Source organism: Pundamilia nyererei, unplaced genomic scaffold (genome assembly GCF_000239375.1).
Source record: "Pundamilia nyererei isolate P.nyererei 1_Seehausen unplaced genomic scaffold, PunNye1.0 scaffold00063, whole genome shotgun sequence".
NCBI lineage: Eukaryota > Metazoa > Chordata > Actinopteri > Cichliformes > Cichlidae > Pundamilia > Pundamilia nyererei.
The window spans coordinates 2,466,183-2,485,163 of NW_005187464.1; the positions used below are offsets into that span (position 1 = coordinate 2,466,183).

The 18,981-nt window shown below is 38.0% G+C and overlaps 2 protein-coding genes across 2 annotated transcripts; one reads left to right on the plus strand and one right to left on the minus strand.

Annotated features, from left to right (window-relative positions):
* Window positions 1-505: 505 nt before the first annotated feature.
* On the minus strand, window positions 506-10,272 carry pde6b (phosphodiesterase 6B, cGMP-specific, rod, beta). Its single transcript, XM_005735319.1, has 24 exons — window positions 10,142-10,272; window positions 9,791-10,053; window positions 9,404-9,715; window positions 8,178-8,330; window positions 7,478-7,567; window positions 7,214-7,354; window positions 7,055-7,129; window positions 6,885-6,949; window positions 6,730-6,796; window positions 6,586-6,633; window positions 5,831-5,980; window positions 5,496-5,639; window positions 5,142-5,207; window positions 4,871-5,020; window positions 4,656-4,763; window positions 4,450-4,559; window positions 3,463-3,550; window positions 3,269-3,369; window positions 3,025-3,132; window positions 2,885-2,948; window positions 2,703-2,777; window positions 2,279-2,362; window positions 1,879-2,032; window positions 506-1,037 (listed from the first exon to the last, which is right to left on the minus strand). The coding sequence occupies exons 2-24, from the start codon at window positions 9,947-9,949 to the stop codon at window positions 982-984; spliced, it is 2,568 nt and encodes an 855-aa protein (XP_005735376.1). The 5' UTR covers window positions 9,950-10,053; window positions 10,142-10,272; the 3' UTR covers window positions 506-981.
* Window positions 10,273-15,795: 5,523 nt separating this feature from the next.
* rbp4l (retinol binding protein 4, like) lies at window positions 15,796-17,742 on the plus strand. The gene is made up of 5 exons (XM_005735320.1): window positions 15,796-15,877; window positions 16,308-16,425; window positions 16,518-16,654; window positions 17,075-17,187; window positions 17,270-17,742. Exons 2-5 carry the CDS (start codon window positions 16,309-16,311, stop codon window positions 17,491-17,493), a joined length of 591 nt encoding a protein of 196 aa, XP_005735377.1. The 5' UTR covers window positions 15,796-15,877; window position 16,308; the 3' UTR covers window positions 17,494-17,742.
* The last annotated feature ends 1,239 nt before the right edge of the window (window positions 17,743-18,981 follow it).

Genomic DNA, 18,981 nt, shown 5'->3' on the forward strand with positions numbered 1-18,981 from the left:
TGGAAAATACATATCCGAGGCTACCGTCTCACACTCATAGACCACATACTGTATATTTACAATATAAAGGCATCATGAATAAGCATCTACAGACTTTTGCTGACTGTGAACTCATAAGTGTTCACTGTAAAACTCTTTTTAAAAGCTGTTCCTGTAGCACGACCGAACATTTACCTTTGGCTCTCTGCAGACAAAGTAAACAGACTCTCATTTGTAAATAGTAAGTGACTGGAAGTAGTCAACAGTGGATTACTTTTGAATATGATTAAACAATAACTGTCTATGTTCTGTGAAAACTAAAGTACTATAATAGTAAATATATGGAAAATTAAAAGCCCAAACATTTTAAATAATCTAAAGAGGCCCGAGCATTTAAAAAAAAGCACTGCACTCCCTTTCTGTACAGGATTATTGTTTACTACACAGATGTAGGCTGTGTCCTCCTGAGATGTTTGCCATGTAAATAAATACTTGGAAGAATTGGGGAAAAAATAAAAAAGTTGTACATATGAGAAACACACAACAAGCACACACACATTCACACATTGTCACTAACACAAATCCTTTAAAGATAAGCAAACTTTTTTAAGATCAGAGGAACACGAGATGCAAAAATCATCTTCAGTCTTGATTCATAAAAGTACAATTATTTTAAGACAGGAAGCAGCAATTTTGCCTCAAATGTAATCGCAGGATTTTTTTCCTTTTTTCAAAATGTGGTCAGTCTTTCCTTGATCCGAATTAATTTTTGGCTCACCTGGCCTCTTAAAAATAAAGCTTTGCTCTTCTTGGTGGAGATCTCGCCGTGTTCAGGTTTTTCCTTTTCCGACTGGACCCCCTTTTCTGAAGAGTTACTACAGGGCTGTGCATTCATATATCCGTCTCCCTGACTTTTTCTTTTGTTTGTTTCTGCTGGGGTGAGACTCAGTCCGTCATGAGTGTCTTCGTAGACCCCAGGAATGTCAGCAGTTCTTTGGCTGATTAGCACACAGAGCAGGTCTTGGAGCCAGACCCACCACTGGGGTTGTTTGCAGCCGCTGTTAAACAATTAAATATTCAACAAAAGGGTAAGTATACAATTAAAGCACTAGAAACCAAATGATCACTTGTGTTGTGGCTAATTTTAATATATGAACCCATTCTACAATCCAAACGAGATATTTAATTAAAAATAGACACAACACTGTTCAAAAATATTGGTGTTAGACCAACGAAAGGCTGAAAACCTAGTGGAAAGTTTCATGACAAGTCGATGACATAGTTAGGTAGAAAAAGAGACCTCAGAGAGGTTTGGTGTTTCAGATGTGAAGCAAATTAAAAGCACTATCACCTCCTCTGGGCCTGAACCCATTCAAGATGAACTGAGGTGGAAAAAAAGTGGAAAACTGACATTATTTCTTGTTTTTGTTTTTTTTTTAATGTTGAATCCTCCACACTAAAGACGGAGGATTCAACCTGGCTTACTATCAGCATGCAGCTCAACGCTGTAGAGATGGATTAGTGCACATGATGTGAGTAACTTGCCCTTCTATGAAGGCCCCATTAATGCTGAATGATATTTGAAGGTTTGGGCACAGCATATTCAGCTATCCATTGAATTCTGCATGTATTAAACAGTCCAGACACCAAACTGGGCTAATTGGTATCAATTTAAAAGTGGGTTTTTTTGTTGTTGTTGTTGTTTGTTTTTTTAGCACTGTGAAAGGTTGTCTCTGTGCTACCTTCAGATTACTTAATAACTTTCAAATCATTGCATTTCTTTTATTTTTGCACTTTACATTGTTCCACCTGTTTGGGTTCAGTGCTCTGCCTCTCTGAGTCAACAACCTTTTTAACAGTTCCTTGTAGGGTTCTGATTATTGTAAAGACACACCCTACCTTTGCTGGCTGCCGCTGCCTCTTTAGCAGCTTTTTCTTCTTCGATGGCTTTGAGCTTAGCCTCGTACTCTTCCTTTTTGGCATTCCACTCCTTCCTGTTGTTTAAGATGCCATCCAGCATGGGCTGGATTTGTGGATGGAAGCGAGAAAACTCCTTAAAGATAAGATGCAAAGCAGAAATGAAAAATTTGCATGGAGCAGCACAGAAGAGGGGAGCTGTACAGGAGATGGTGATGCTCCATTGAAAACACAAATACATAATAAAAAAAATAACAATAAGAAGAAGAATTGACCCAGTGGTTTAAATGTGTTCAGACTAACCTAGTTTTTGCACAGAAACAGTGACAGGAGCCATGCAGTGCACATATTCGGTGAGCAAGAATGTAATAATCATTATTACCTTGTAGACAAACGTGCAGACAAAGTCAATGAAACCACACTGAAGCTTTGGAAGCTCAGCTGACTTGTTCCTGTCCATCATGGGCTGGTGGGAGGGACAAACATTTAGCGCATTCAGAACTGTCATATAATTAATGAAATCAGTGCAGGTCTGTAGCTAATCACACACACTTCTACACATGATTACATTTTTACTTTAAAATAGTAAAAACGGCCTGTATTTGTATAGCACTTTACTTAGTCCCTAAAGACCCCAAAGCGCTTTACACATCTGTAATAAGCTAGGAAATATAGTGCTGGACATTGTATCTAGCTGGCAGTATCATGAAAAAAACAACAACAAATGAATAATTATACATTTAAATGTGAAACAAATAAGTATATTTTTATGAGCACAAATACACTCCAGCAGTAAATAAACTCACAATGGGTTGCTGCTCCAGTACAGTCCTCTCCAAGTCACCCTGTTCCCAAAACTCTGCTGCCACAGACAAGGCAACCTGGAAGACATACAAATGTGGTTATGGTCTTAAATAATGCAAAAATCATTATTTACTCATTTGTGACTCAGCTTACTATCAACACCAATAATTTCTGTGCTTCTCACCTTGCTCTGAACTTCCCAAGGCTTTGTGATTGCGGACAGGTCACATGCGGTCATCATCATGGCCCTGAAACAGAAAACAGTTTGCAGCCTCAGAGAAATGTGCAGGAGCAAGTAACACTGTGCATGTTAGTTGCACTCACATGACAATCTCTTTTCTGGTTGTTTCTAGTGACATGAAGTCGACCCATTTCTTTTCATCCTCATACGTATGTGAGAGGTCCACAATCTTTTGGAACATGGTTCTCTTCCTAGAAAGGTGCAAGGAGAAGAATCATTTACTTACTGTTTGTCTACTTTTTACTGTAGTTTGACAGTAAAGACATTAGAAAAATAAGACATTTATCGTCAGGGAGCAAGGGCAGGCAAATGAAAAGTAGTACTGACTTGAAATAAAGAGCCAGGTCAGTGGCGATGATGGCGATGTCCATGAGATGGATCACGTGGTCAACCTGTCGCCTGTTAAGGTTCTGATAGATATTCAGTGTCTGCATAGGAGAGGAGCAAAGAAATGTCATTAGTGACTGAATAAAGAATACAAGTAACCTAAGCTAATCTCTCGTTAGCGTCTTGTTACTCACCTCGTCAGCCAAGAGGAACTTTCCAAACTCTAGATGGTGCCGTTCCAAAATGGAAGAGCCGTGTAACTTGGCCAGAGGATTACCAGATCTGTTGAATGAAAATAAAAATCCTCAGATACCAGCAAGATTTCAAATGGGACTGAAGTCGGTTATCATAATAGTTACTATATATGAAAGATTTTAAAAGAATTTACAGGCTTTTTAAAACATCATTCAGTTTATTACCACATTTTTCCCCATTTGTTTTCAAAAGATCTCCTGAAAGGTTAAAACGTGCAGGTGAACTTTTAAGATGATCTAATGCTCATTCTGAACTACAAGCGAATGCATAATCACTGTAGTAATGACTGTGGATCACTATATCCTTTCAACTACATTACCCCCCCCCGCAAAAACAAATATGTGTAGCTATGGTTCATCAAATGAACAATGACGACTCACTGTTTCTGTTTACAAGCTGATTGCTTGGCATCATTCAGAAATCGTGTAATTACTTGATTTGTGCCTTAGATTTCACCATTTGCAGCCATTTCAGTGACATCTGCAGCACATGCAGCAGAGTAGCATCGAAGCTAAACAGCCAGTAGTTTTTTTCCTTTTTAGGGCATGTTGCTAATTACTTTATAGAACACGTTGCTGGAAAGTAAATGAGAATTTACCTCATCATTTCCCCCTTTCAAAATAAACCTAATATAGTGACTACATCAAAAATTCCTTCCTTAACTTTTCTTTTTATCATCGACCTGCCAGCAGGCCCACTTTACAAGCACTCTTTAAATGACCATAACTCTGTAATTGTTTGTGTTAGAGACAAAATTCAAACTGTTTCAGAAAGAGGAGAATCTCTTTACTCGGATTACAAGGTATTGTAATTATATTGCACAAGGTACTGTACAATATATTGCTAAATGCTATATAATGCTGCAAACCTTAAGCAGTTTTCTTTATTTTGTTGTGAGAAATCAAAAAGTTCCCATAAGCACTTACTTGACCTGGTACAAGTTATTTGTCCCTCTGTGATCAATATCGTGAAGGAATCCTGCGGTTATCATCGCCATTACCTCCAAGTCAGTGTAGTATCGCTTCAGCATTCCTGTCTGAGCACACAGAGACACACAAGATATTGCCCTGCTGTGTATAAAGATATACATTTAAGCTGAGGTAAATGGAGGTTAATAAAATTAAAGAAATACCGTCAGTAGCGTAAACATCGTCTGTCCAACATTAAAGCCGTGACGCCAGTTGTGGTAGGTGATCCTTCTGTACCCTTTGCTGACTGAATACATGAATCGAACCAGCACCTGAGAGGAGAGCAGCAAATCATTAAATCTATTTAAAAACGACACAGCTCCAAAAGGCTGTTCACAAACTGAAGATAAAGATGCACACTTGTGTTTATCTGCATTACCTCTTGTGGAATCTGGAACTTCTTGACCACACCGACTTCATAGTACATCTGGATCCCGCACTTCACCAACTCCATCTCTGTGCAATTAAAATCTGAAAAGCGGAACTCATAGATCTCAAACTTCTTAATTAGTGGAGGAAGGTCTTTTTTCTGTGAGGGAAATGAATGAAAAAGAGACATATATGGAAAATGTCAAACTTTTCTGGTAACATAAGCCAAATTGAGGGACAAATTCATGTGCTGGACATCAGAATACGCATGTTGGACATACCAGGATAGCTAGGAGCTCGTCCTCTTCACAGTCTCTGGGTTCACAGTCATAGAGCTCTCTGGTGTACTGGGAGAAATTACAAAAACCATTGATGTTATAGGTTTAAACTGAGGCAACAACGCCAAGTACAAAGATGGCAAGTGTTAGTTTGGTCTCCTACAAAGAGAAAAATTAGTGAATCTTGTCAAAAAAGAAAAGCTTTTTTTGGTTCTTGTTGGATGGTTTGCAATGTCTTTTGGTGAGGTGGGAGTTCAAATGAGGCTGGAAACCTTTTCTATTGTCATTCATCTAAATACTCTAATGTTTACAGTCAGTTAACAGCTGGGAGAGAAAACACATTTAAACAGGACAAACCAGGATGTTCTGAATCTCATCATCTCGACATTTGACGTGGTAGAGCACCATGTCCTGAGCGATGTCTTTGCGGTTCTCAAGCTTATTCATCTTGTCGTAGGTGTCTGTGTTCAACGCTGACCATCCCAGGAACTGAGTCAAAGCCTGAGAAACAGGAAAATCATCAGAAGATGGCCATCTATGTTACACGTACAGCCTTCACCACAAACAGTGTCGGCAGTGGACTCCACACATAAACATAAAACAGATATAGACACTTTATCTTCCCAGATTACATTGGTGGGACTGTATTTGTCTTTATTTGCACTAAATGATTTTGTGAAGATTACTGTTACCTCCATGAGCTGCTCATCCTGATCATCAAAAGGCTTTCCATCTTTTCTGTTGTAAAACGTGGCTACGCCAACTATCTCTTCCTTTTTGTTGACGATTGGCAGCGAGAGAACATTTTTTATTGTCCAGCCACTGCTGTCCAATGGCTCTTTCTGCAACACACAAGAAACAAGCAGACCTCATAACATATGTCTACATGCAAAAGGTTCTTTAGCTTTTTTTACAAGCAGAACATCTTGCGTGGCCTGTTTAAGCTTAGAACTGTAACTACAATCTAAAACATTGTAGCCCAAATACTTCAGGGGGTCTTAATAATAATGAAGAAACAGGTTTCATTTTAATCATGTTAATTTTCCAGTAAATCATTCTGTCTGGTTTAATGATGCATTTTGGTGTTTTCAAAAAAATTCAAGCTTAGTATGATTGTCTGCATATTTTCTCTGTTTAACCAGTTTGTTCCTGGAATAACTTAAAGATGATAACTGATTCAGATATCCCTCTTGCCCACTAGTCACCTGGATAATAAACCAGGAAGAAGCAGCACAGGTTTGATAAACCCCGACTGAAGTTTTAGATATTAACGTTTTAAAGTTACGACAAACCTTGGCTATGGGTCACAGACCCCTGGGCGTTCCCGGATACCACTGTGACTGCCACTGCTCTGAAAGTACTCTGCACTGTTTTTTGCTTGTTTTTTGTCTGTTTATTTTTAATAAAGTAGCGTCCTCTCTACACAGTGACGTCTACAATATCTTACCTGAAAATCGAACGTCTCATCAGCGCCTGCATTCATAATGTTACAAATCTACGAGAGGGAAGAGAACAACCTGATCAGTTTGGAAATATTTATTAGGTTAAACTGGTTTGACAGCTTTCTGCAAGTAATTAAAAAGAAACTTACAAAGCCGCTCTCAGCAACATAAGTGGGAAGGCCACTACTCAAAGCCCAGTGATCTGCGGGAGGATTGCTATAAGACACACAGGCAGTAAATCAACAGATGTTATCTCTCACTAAAACTTCATTAATCTCTTTTATTTTTTCATCTAACCACTTACGGTATTACTTTGATGTCTTCCTTTCCGTGTAAAATATAATCAATCACTTTGTAGAAGTTTACCTCCTAAAATCAAAATAAAACAGGAACAAAGAGGAAGCAGTGTGTAGACATTTACTAGCAAAGGCAGTGCTGGTAATAATGTTAGATAAATAAAATAAAAGAACATACCCTGCCATCAGGGGTTACAGGGCCAGAGTAAGGTGCCTGCTCTCCCATCAAAACTGGCCAGATGTCAAAGAACTCCTGGAAGCAGAGAACGAGTCAGTAACTTCACGGTGGTACAAAAATACAGCTTAACACACACAAAGATACAGAAAGAAGCCACACCTTTTCCTTCGTCATGTCTAGTAAACCAACAGAGTAGCGGTCACAGTTGAGGTAGGCTCGGACTGTGTACAAGGCTTTGTGAAACTGTCGCTCGATGTCTGTCAGCTCTTCGAATACCTTGTTGGCTGACCATAGCAGCAGCTACAAAACATGCAAAATATACATTAAAGAAGGGTGAAAATTAGGTTAATACACGGTGCAAGTGTAACACTGCAGTAATATTTCTGTATCTACATCAAAGACAGCACATTAAAATTGCTGTACCTGTCCTTTACGCGTCTCACAGCTGTGGAGGTAACTCAGGTGGTAGATCTTCAAGTTCAAAGTGGCAACTCTCATATACTTCAAAAAAAGCTGTGCGGATGGAGGAAACGGGGTCAAAATAACATAAAAAATAAGTGGCAGAATTAAATTTGTGGTACAAAAAAATGCTGTAAATGAAGGTCGAGGGGTGATGAAGATAATGTACTATAAATATAATCAGCAACATCACATTATTATTATCATTATTATTATTATATTTATTATTGTGCCTTTTTTAAACAGAGAACACTGACATGTCCGATAACAGGGTTCTGCTCTTCCCCGAGCTTGTGGATACATAAACGTGGCATTATTTTAGCCATGTTGAAATATTTTCTTGTAAAACATATGAAATAGGGAAAAATGAATCTTAATTCTGATGCATTAACCTGATGTGGCTCTCAGTCCATTCAGTTCACGTATATTTTTAAGAGGAAGGGGGGCATCCCCAACTGACATTAATGACCTTGCCCATATTTCATGCAATACTTATCAGCTGTAATAAGAAACTAATTGTCTTTAATTACAATCTTAAGGCTGACTGACTGTCTAAAGCTGATTGTCTTTACCTTAAAGCAGAAAAACATTGTTTACAGAATTGTGCACATTAGTTTCAACTGTGAGTGGTTCAAGCACGTGTGCTTTTGTGGTTTGGACTCACATCTTCATCTTCAGCAGTGAAATGTGGTCCTGTGGTCTTGTTCACAGCCATGACCACTGCCACCATGTCTTTGCCGTTGAGGATGGGTGTAGCCAGAATATTCCTGGTCTCGTAGTCTGTGAGCTCGTCAACAAATGAGCTGAAGTGCTGGTTCTAAAATGCAGGAAAGATGCCTTCAGAGCACATAGACATGTAATTGCTCATCCAGAAAACATTACTAATATAACACCGCAAAGGCTTTCATAAGGCCTTACTGAAAGCCGAATACATCGCTAGAAAAATTCATTTAAGATTATTGTTTTGAAGACAGAAGACTTTTACAATGTACTACAGTTAATGTGTGTACACATATAGTAAATACTCCAACTTAACACGGTGGCATAGAGACAATGAACAACTTTTATACAGCAGAGTTCTGCAGGAGCCAAGAGTAGATTTATTAGAGAATAAATAGAGTCTATAATAAGAGGTAAGTGTGTAGGTAAGAACGCATCATATGGCCCACAAATCCCACATTTTTATTAGTTTGTCAACTCAATTTAATTATGAAACTACAAAACGTATGATGCACGCTACTGTTCCTTTAAAATATAACAGTGTAAATAACAATATAAGGTTTATACAGGGATATAAAAGTAAGCTATCAAAGTGAAATGATCTGTTTTAGATTCCTGCTGACTAAATGCCAGAGATGTCTAATCCACAGCTAGAGCAGAGCCTCATGGGATCTGAAAATAAATGGATTATGTCTGTCAAGGGGATTTACACCTTCAGGTGGTCAAGTGTAGTGGGTGACTAGCTTTTCTTTTACTCGCCCTATAACCATGAGGCTTTAGGGTATGATATCTAATATATGTGAATATTTACGAAAGCAAACGTGCAAAAATGTTACTTTGTTGGTACTCTGTGAGGAAAAGAGCAGCGGCAGCTCCTGCTGTTTGATTTTAAAGAGACTGTAACAAATCTTGACATTCTTGCCTCTTTCATGTGCAACCAATGAGATTATCCAACAGAACTGAACAGATCATGGGTAACTTGCCACCACCTTTACCTTCCATTGGAGAGAATAAATGAGAATATAAATCAAAAGTGTTATTGTGATATATTTATAACTGATTTAATTCTTAATTCTAGCCACTGTGTGTCACCTGGTGGTGATCTAATATGAATCACACCTTCATCATCTAAGCTTTCCCTCTAATTAATTAGCCCTCCCTCCTCCTTACCTCCTTGACGTTTTTCACATTAACTGACTTCTTGGTCAGAGCCACATTGCCAACTATTCCCATGTCCAGCGGATACACGATCTCAGAGTCTGGTGGCACAATGCAATCGTCAAACTCGGAGTCTTTGCTCACGTTGAAGAGTCGTGTGGCGAGCTCTCCCACGCCATTGCGCTGGCGGTACATGAACAAGCTGCAGCGGTCGGCGTGCAAGAGTGCGCTGACCCTTCTCAGGATCTTGAAAACCACCTTTTCCATGTTGATGTTCTCTTGCATGTCTTTGATCAGGTCATACATGATTTTGCTTTCCTCGATCTTGAAAAGGACAGAAAAATCACTAAAGATCAAAAATAATATCAATAATAAACAAAAAATAAAACTGTAACTTACCTGAGTGAGCTCTTGAAACTGGCTGAAGTCGATCTGTTTCTCTGGGAGTCCTGAAACCTTCGATATGGTGGAGGTGTTCATCTTCTTGGCAAAGTACTTCTTAGCAAAATCAGGATTCCCGTTCAGGAACTTTTCCACGTCTTCCTTTTGTACACCCATGATTGCTTCTTCCTTGTCCTCTTCCAAGTGTCCCTGTCTTCTCCCTCTTCAGCTCAGTGATCGAGCTCCCACTACGTCCAACACTGCTCCTCCAACTTCCCCACCTAGAAATCGAAGACAAAATAAGAAAGGAAACACTTGCATAGTGACAACTTTCTAAACTTTACCCCCCAAGAAAGAAAGAAATCTTACCCAGATACTACACACAAAGGTGGGAAACAGAAGTGGACACATTCAAATGCAGGTATAAAAAAATAAAAAAATAATCCCCTCTTGTTAGTGGGATAAGCAGACTGAGAAAGGGAGGAGAAGGCAGCGGGCTGAATCCAACAATCCCTCTGTCATCAGCAGATAGTGCTGAAGGTTAGTGGGGATCTGCCTACACTAAACTCATCAGCTGATCATGTAGTAAGGGATATGTAGGCCAAAGGATCCAGACACCATTGTGCTTTTGTCCAAAACAAAAGTAAAATATATACTGTCAGGTCCCTAAAGGAATAATTATTTCTTAGGTTTTCTGCTGGCATTGCACTACAAATTCAACTTGGCTCATTTTTTGCTGTTAATTACTGATTTTGTTGATGTACGCATTTAAGCATCCATGCACAATAACTTAATACACAATAACTATAACTTTTTTTTAAATTCTGAGGGGAGAATATAATAAAAAGCTTAAAAACCAATGAAAAAACAGCGAGTCTTCTTCATTGGTCTCAGACTGTTTTTTTTTTATTGAGGTGTTTTAAACATTTAAACATTTGTTTAAATATATAGGCATTATAGATATACAGATATAGGTTTAAAGGCTCTGAAACCAATAAATAGAAATGATGGTCCTGTTTTTAAATTTCTGGGTCAATACAGATGTTTAAAATAGCAATTTTATTATTTTATTAACATTTTTTAAATTCTCCACTAATAATCATTAGTATAAATATATTTTCTATCTCTTTTGTGCTAGTCCAAAATATAAATAATAACAATAATACAATTTTACTCATCACCGTGGGACCTAGGAATATTTAGCTAATACAAAATTGATGTGCACCACTGATAAACATCATTTGTAAATGTGTAAATTTACTTGTAAATGCTGATATAGCAATGGATCCACAGTAAAAATGACTAGTAAGAAAAACAAATATGAAAAAAACAAATTAATTAGCTGACTGATTACTGAAAACTTTAATGAAACATAAAATCAGTAAATAAAATATTATTTGTCTCCATATTTCTGCACTGCTGTGAATGAAAAATTTGTTGCATTATTAAATCTAAATGATTATAAAATCTACAAAATTATAAGATATATATTTGTATTACATACACACCCTTTGCTTTTCATGTCTACTGTATATGCTATATTTTTCAGTTACAGTATGCCAGTTCTGCCTCTCTCTCCCTCTCTCTGTCTCTCTCTTCTAGGTCTACCTGTGAAAGCTCTTTAGTTCCTCATTAATCTCGACCTCCTCTTTATAAGCTCTGTTTAGTTAAAACGCTGCCTGATGAGGTCAGCACCCAAACTCTGGCTTTCTCCTCATGTAGTCTTTAAACCTGTAATGCACATATAGACAGTGGAAAATGAGACGCTGTGTGCTTCTGTGGGAAAACTAATCCTTTGATTCAGTGCAGTGAGGTCCTGTCTATAATAAGGTTTCATAAACATCTTAAACAAAAGGTCAAATACATAATCTCCTTCCACTACAATAGATTACTGGTACAGTGTGTGTCTGTGTGAGTGCGTATCTGTGCACATTCATGATAGGGTCAGGAGGTGTTTATTGATTTAGTTTGATAAGGATGTGTATGATGTGTTTTGTTACTCCATGTATCATCTACACAGGAATCATGTACGCACTCACCTGAGCCTCACTATGCATGCTCACTTGTGCACCAGCATATTTCCTCTTCTTAGTGCTTTAGTTTACCTAATATAAATTAATGCTTAAATCTTACACAGTGACCAGCAAACTAAAGCGTCCCACCATCACCATGTTAGCCGCTCTGTGAAGTACTGAGACGGCCACATTATCAGCCACACAACTATAGTGTATAATAGTATAGTATAAGTCACCTAAAAACACTTGAACACGCATTTGAATCATTTTCGTTTTTGGTCTGGCTAAATTACACATACATATAATTTTGTTTTCTGGCTCTGTTAATGTTTCTGGCAGTATATTCTGAATGAAGTGGATGGAGCTCCTATAAATACAGGAAGTGGTAATTGGAATATACCAAGTGTTGCCACATCACAGGGGTGGAACAGAATTGTTTTGTCAAAATACCTTGATTTAATTCGTTGGTTTTGATGTTCTGTATGTGGTTGTTTTGGATTTGATTAATGTTAAGTTAAAAGTAACTGTTACACTAACTGTTTTTTTGTTGTTCTTGTTTGTCGTTTCTCTTGATTCTTTGTTTAGTTTTGATCAAGTATTTTTTAGACATTAGCTAGCAGTGTTATTTTTAGGTATGTCCCAATTTACTTCAGATAAATCCTGAGTTTAGTTCTTTTTAGCTGACCTCTTGTAAAAGCCCAAAGTTTATTCTTAACTTTTTTAGGTCAGATAAACTTGTTTCCTTGTGCCTAATCAGTGGTCTCTAATACGGTACTTGAGCAAGCCCTTACTTAAAGCTAACAGCTGTAATCAGCATGCTACAGCACTAATCATAGCAAGTAAAACAGCTTATAATGTAAAGTTCCTTGAAATAAATCTAATTATTAATTTGAATAGAGACAAATTGAACTGAATCAATGACATTGTTCAACACGCTAATGAATAGTAATGTCTACTGTTTTCACCTTCTGTTAGCATGTGAACATTTTTTCATTAGCACTGTTAGCAAAACAAAGCACATATAAAGCCGATGTCAGTGTCATTTGTTTTGCATGTGTTGATCATAAACCAAGTAATAGAAAATGTTACCTAATTATGGGTCTGGATGAAAAGCCATATGGTCATTAATGTTACTACTATTTCAGTATTTGTCGAGCTATTCAATTCAGTTCAATTCAATAGTATTTATGTAGCACCAAATCACAACAAGAGTCATCTCAATGTGCTTTATATTGTGACCTAAAGACTCTACAATAACAGACATGAAACCAAAGATGTAGACTTTTAGTTTAGTACATGAAAAAATGAAAATAAACTGAAAGATTTACTCACATATTAGCTTTCTTATATTGCAATCCTGCCATGCACCACACGATGGCAACAGACGCAGGCTAGAAAGATGTTGAGTGATCCATGATCTGCAAGTCTCCTATTTATAAATACAGGCCATTTTACCTTTTTTTTTTCCTTCTGTGTGGGCACATGCAGTGGTTATCTAAGCATATGTTACAAAGTATGTGCTGCCGAAAAGGATTAACAGACTTCCCCATACTTTTCACTTTGTTCTTTATTTTGGGGGGTTTCCTTTTTTTTTTTATTAGTCTTTATTAAGCATACATATTGGGGCACATCAGTCAATACAACTCTGCCTCAATGAATTATGAATCTGGATTGTTCATAATGAGTTCACTGAAAAAAAGAAGTGTATTTTCTCGTAAAGATTTCTCCTCTTGGGCTAAAAGTGAACTTTCCACTACATACTGTAGATATCATTGACAGCATCCATCCATTGTTTGAGGCTTGGTGATTTGGGTTTATTCCACTTTTTTGCATTTTTATTTTTTATTTGTATTTTTTTGCAGGCTACTGAAAGTATTTTTACAAAGCTGCCAGTACTTTAAAAAAAATTAACTTTTTTTTTTTTTTACATTTTGGGGCTTTCGCCTTTGATACATATCGTAGCAAATTAGCAAAATGACCGATACCAGATTGCCACCATGTTGTTTCCATTTACGGTCATATCAAAACATTTTGTTCAAACAAGGAACCTCAGATTTATACAAAGAACATCTTGCATTAAGGATAGAAAACATATTTTTAGTTAGAGCTCTTAAAGCCTAAGACCTACACACTCTAAAGAACGGCTCACAGACCAAAACGCCAGAAGTGTAAAAAAAAAATTACCTGAAGATCATTCTTGAGATTTAAAGTAGTTGAAGGTCAAACAATGACACCAGTTTTTTTTTTAACTGTTAGTAATTACTGTGGCCAGTTTCATAACCTTTACATACACATATACCACGCTTAGATTGTTTCAAGGTTAAATGAAAATACAACAGTATTATAAGGGAACTAACTGTATTTCTTCACATAGGAATTTAACGATGGTGTAGAGTACGTATTTTTATCAGGGATCTATTTCTGTTCTTACAAGCAGGATTAAACTGTATTCCTCCTGTCAGTGGAGAAAATAGAGCTGCTGTCTTGACTGACTTGTCTGTGTGTGTCCTCACTGAAAGACGCTGTTTACTTTCGGAGCTGCACTAGTTTACACCGATTGCTTAATTTTTCACCGAATATCGGATTAAAGAGGATAAATTTGTAACAGTAGTAAGTCGAATATAAACAAACAGACACCTGTGGATATTATTACATGATGTATAATGCCAGCAGTAATCTCAGGTGACCAAGGTCAATCCAAGAAAGTAGAAATCACAAACAGGGGTCTGTGTGTAAGTTTATGAATAACAATGCGATGTCCGGTATGTTCTTGTGGGCTTAGTTTGTACTCTTGTGAGGCCAATTCTCTGAAATTACCAAAATTCTTTAAAATAATTTCTTTTTTTAAAAAGGGGGGCAAAATATACTAATTTAACCAACCAACAAGAATTTTGGACTTTTTTAAAGAGCATTACACCTTGATTGTTCAGCCAAAACAAGATGACATAACTAGATTGTCTACTTTTATTCACCCTCTCCTGCCTGGTGGCCTGAGCTAGTGTCCATTAAATTGTGCTTATCAATGAAGTGCATCTCAGTTGTTTACAACACTTTCCAGACTTGCCAAAGTATCAAAGCAAAACAGAATACAGCTCACATCTCAAATCAGTGTTTTCTGACCACGTTTTTATTATACAGCTGATAAAAACATAGGTTTTTTGGTGGTTTGAGCTCCAAGTTGTTCTTTTTCTCTCACTTCACACACAAATGTTGCATGTGGGATCTAAGACAGAGCTTATTTCCTTACTGCATGGCTGTTTTTCAAGAAATGCATGTCGGAAAAGGGAGCATGTACTCATTCTTTCCTGTTTGTTTTCTCATCCTAAACAGACACGGAAGTTTCTCAGGTGAATTTGTACTATGCTAACACAGCACTTTTCCATTGCTGAAATTGACTTTTGACCTCTTGACCCTTTTTTGACCCCAAACTCTTTTGTTTTTGCCATTATTTTATCTACTAAAAAGAAAAGAATAACCTGCTTCCTCATAAAATACCTTTTTGGGTTTATCAAAATCCAGTAAATTTTGGAATTTTCAATTTTTCAATGTGGTGTCACACAGTGATTTTAGTCTCCCTCTGTCTTCATTGTGTAGCCTGGCATTTTGTCCTTTAATTAAACTCCCAATAAAGATTTCTGGTTTTAATAAAATGGACAAAACAATCCAAACAATTGACCTCATTGTTTGGATTTCAGACATGCATTTTCATTACTATTATCAAATCTCTAAGTTAAAAAATCAACCACTGCTTGTATTTTGCACACAGTCAGACACATTTCACTTGCCATCTGTTGGCAGCATGTGTCTTGTTTTACAGCTCTTCCAGTCACTTACATAATGGTCTAATTGTTTTTATAGTAAGTCTTGGGCAGGTTTGAAGGTAAAAGCCAGATTACGTTAAGGATTTCAGACGAACAGGATTAGCTCTAGATTTAAGCACCTTATTTAGTCCCAGGCAATGAAAATCAGCCATAAGCTTGTCTGTGGTGCATGTATATAAAGGCAGCTTCTGACACAAGACCCAGCCTGGTGGATAACTGCACACAGAAAACTTATTTTTAACTCCTATTGCTAATTTAACCCAAAACAGGTATGACATTGAAATATTTATTTGAAAAAAATATCCTTTCAGCTACTTTTCAGGAATTTCTTTTAATTCTGTCAGTCGTGATGATCAGAAATTGTGTGATTTATGTTCCTTCAGCTCCGGTTTAATTATTGAGAGTGGTGAACTGGACATATATAGCTGTGAATTAGTCATTTTCCTGTAGTCTTACATGATATCATTAATGATAGACTGGAACATAGTGCTCGAGTGTAAAATGAGATCTGACTGACTGTATCTCCGATTTTAGTATACAGACTCCAGGCGTTGTCGTGAACTTTCCAGAAATGTTTTTCTTTCATCGGTGGAACTTATTCATTCAAATTTGTATTTAACAGCCTATTACAATGAATACTGCTCTCTTGTACTGAATCTTTGATTACTCTGAAAACACTGATATATAAGTTCATTACAGAATGGGATCCTCTAAGCTTGCCCTGCTGTTGGTCTTGGTGTCCTGCGTGGAACGCTGTCTGTCTGCCTCCTGCGTTGTTGATAGCTTCTCTGTGAAAGAGGACTTTGACCCCAAGAGGGTGAGTGAATTTAAAATACACAGACAGCAACAATGATGAACAACAAAAGGATAATTTCTGACTTTGCTTTTCTCATTTCATTTTCACTGAAGTATGCAGGGAAGTGGTATGCACTGCAGAAGAAGGACCCTGAAGGCCTGTTCCTGCAGGACAACATCTCAGCAGAGTACACCATCGATGACGATGGCTCCATGACCGCCTCCTCCAAGGGACGCGTCACTCTGTTTGGGTAAGTTAAAAGGTCGGGTGCAGATTTTTTGCCCTCACAGTTGATGTATGCATCCGTATTGCTGTATTACACTCATTATCTCATTATCTGCTCATTATCTGTAAGACCTGATGAGGTGAAGGTAACTTGAACCTTCAGTTTATCAGGTCAGCGGTTAAGAAAAGCTTACACGTGGTGCTTGAGTTCCAGTAAAGCTTTAAGACATAAACACATACACTTTTTAGAAGAACATTCTGGACAGCATTAGCTGCAGGCTTGGCTTTCTCAGGATTAGGAAGGATTAGGAAGAAACACAGTTTAGAGAGAGGGTTTTTATACAGGAACGTAAGCTTAGATAAGCATGCAATGAGCTAGGCTTTGTTTAGAGAAAGTGTAAAATATAGTGTTAGACATATTTGTGTTTGTATCATTGTTTCGCAGCTTCTGGGTTGTGTGTGCTGACATGGCTGCACAGTACTCTGTACCTGACCCTTCCACACCCGGCAAGATGTTCATGAACTACCAAGGACTGGCCAGCTACCTGTCCAGTGGAGGTTGGTTCTGCACACTTGAACCCTCCCGTATATTTCTTTTATCCCCTCATTCCTCCTCACACTTCTCCTTTCTTTAACTCAGGCGACAACTACTGGGTGATTGACACCGACTACGACAACTACGCCATCACCTACGCCTGCCGTACCCTGAAAGAAGACGGCAGCTGTGAGGACGGCTACGCCCTTGTCTTTTCCAGGAACCCCCGTGGCCTTCCTCCCGCCATCCAGCGTGTCGTCCGCCAAAAGCAGGACGATATCTGCATGGCTGGAGAGTTCCAACCTGTCCTGCAGTCTGGAGCCTGCTGAATCAAAAGGGATTAAGAGAAAGAGTGAGGAGCAGAAGAGTGTGCCAGCTAGCTGCAGTCTAGGTGGTTTGACACCAAGAAGTGGGAGAATGTGAGAGTGAATGTGCATGAGGAACACATGAAAGTAGAGGAATATCTGAGATCTTCCACTGTTTCTCAAATCCATCTACTGTCTGTTAAAGGAAAACATCAGTCTTCCAGAGTCTCATGTGAATGTGAAAGCTAAAATAAATGTTTTTTCTAAACAAAATATGTCTGAAAAACATCCTTCTTTATGCTGCTCAAAAATCTGGCCCATAAAGAAGAAAATTCAACCTAAACGGACTAAGATAAGATGTTAAGTAGCACACCGAACCACAGAAACATAGGGAATGTTTGTCAGTGCTCCAGCTTTGAAAACACAGCCATGTAAAGTAAGTGGGTAATCCTCTCTGAGCCCACGAAAATGCAGCCAAAACCACGCAATACACTCGAGCAGTAATGAGCTTACTAATGTTTTGCGATCTTAGTCCTGTTATACTAACTCAGCTGAGGGTACTCTAGGGTCATGGATCAAATTAGGAGTGTTCTTGTCTGGACTGTTTGTGTCAGCAGGTTAGGCCTCACAACCACAAAGCTCAACTGACCCTGTGTGCCCTTCTTTTTTTGTAAAGTTACAATACAAGTTAGATCAAATGCTGCAAGAGAAAGAGGAAAGACATCTGTCAACATAATAATACGTCTTTAATTTCGAGAATGACAGAGACAGACAACACTGGTGAGTGATTGTGTTGGTGTTCTACAATAAGCTGGAAAGTAATGTATTTACTCAGATAGAACCAGGGAGTTTTAGGGACTCTAATATTTTGTTGTTGGGTCTTGCTTGCTCAGAGATTCGGGGGATCGTGGATATTAGTAAGAGGAATGTTTGGCAGGGCAGTCTGGACAGTGTTAGTTAGAAATAGTCGGTTAGGCAGCAGGCTTAACTCTGATAGGATTGTTTAACGCCAATAACACCATCTCCTAGTTTCCATCAGATCTGCTAAGTCCCAGCAGCGCTTTATGCTTCTGTGTGACAAAAGTCTGCAATCCCAGTTTATTTTTATCATTATTAGACCTTCCTCATAAACTCTTTCCCCCCACTCACCAGCCACTTCCTTGGGTACACCTTGCTGGTCCCACATTGGGTCCCTTTTGGGAGTTGTGTGAATTCTTCATGGTGGAGATTCAACATATTGCTGAAAATATTTCTCAGAGATTTTGGTCCATACTGGCATATACCTAAATGCACTGGATGGATGTTTTCTTTACAAATTAATCACCACAATAAAATCTGTCCAGCAGAGGGCAGCTAAATAATGTTAAACGTTAAACCCCAGGCTTAAAAAATACTACACAACCTTGACAATTTCATGAAGCATTTCATTCACTATTATCTCCCTTGATAAATTACTGGATGATTGGAGTGACCAACACGGTAACAGTAAAACATAAACTTTTATACTACTTA

Bases quoted from the DNA above. Each gene is read 5' to 3' on its own strand.
- rbp4l (XM_005735320.1), top strand. From the start codon at position 16,309: ATGGGATCCTCTAAGCTTGCCCTGCTGTTGGTCTTGGTGTCCTGCGTG. The intron at 16,426-16,517 runs GTGAGTGAATTT...TTTTCACTGAAG, and splicing joins AGGACTTTGACCCCAAGAGG to TATGCAGGGAAGTGGTATGC. The intron at 17,188-17,269 runs GTTGGTTCTGCA...TCTTTAACTCAG, and splicing joins CAGCTACCTGTCCAGTGGAG to GCGACAACTACTGGGTGATT.
- pde6b (XM_005735319.1), bottom strand. From the start codon at position 9,949: ATGGGTGTACAAAAGGAAGACGTGGAAAAGTTCCTGAACGGGAATCCT. The intron at 7,355-7,477 runs GTACAGCAATTT...CATGTTTTGTAG, and splicing joins GTGAGACGCGTAAAGGACAG to CTGCTGCTATGGTCAGCCAA. The intron at 6,950-7,054 runs GTATGTTCTTTT...TTTTGATTTTAG, and splicing joins CTGTAACCCCTGATGGCAGG to GAGGTAAACTTCTACAAAGT.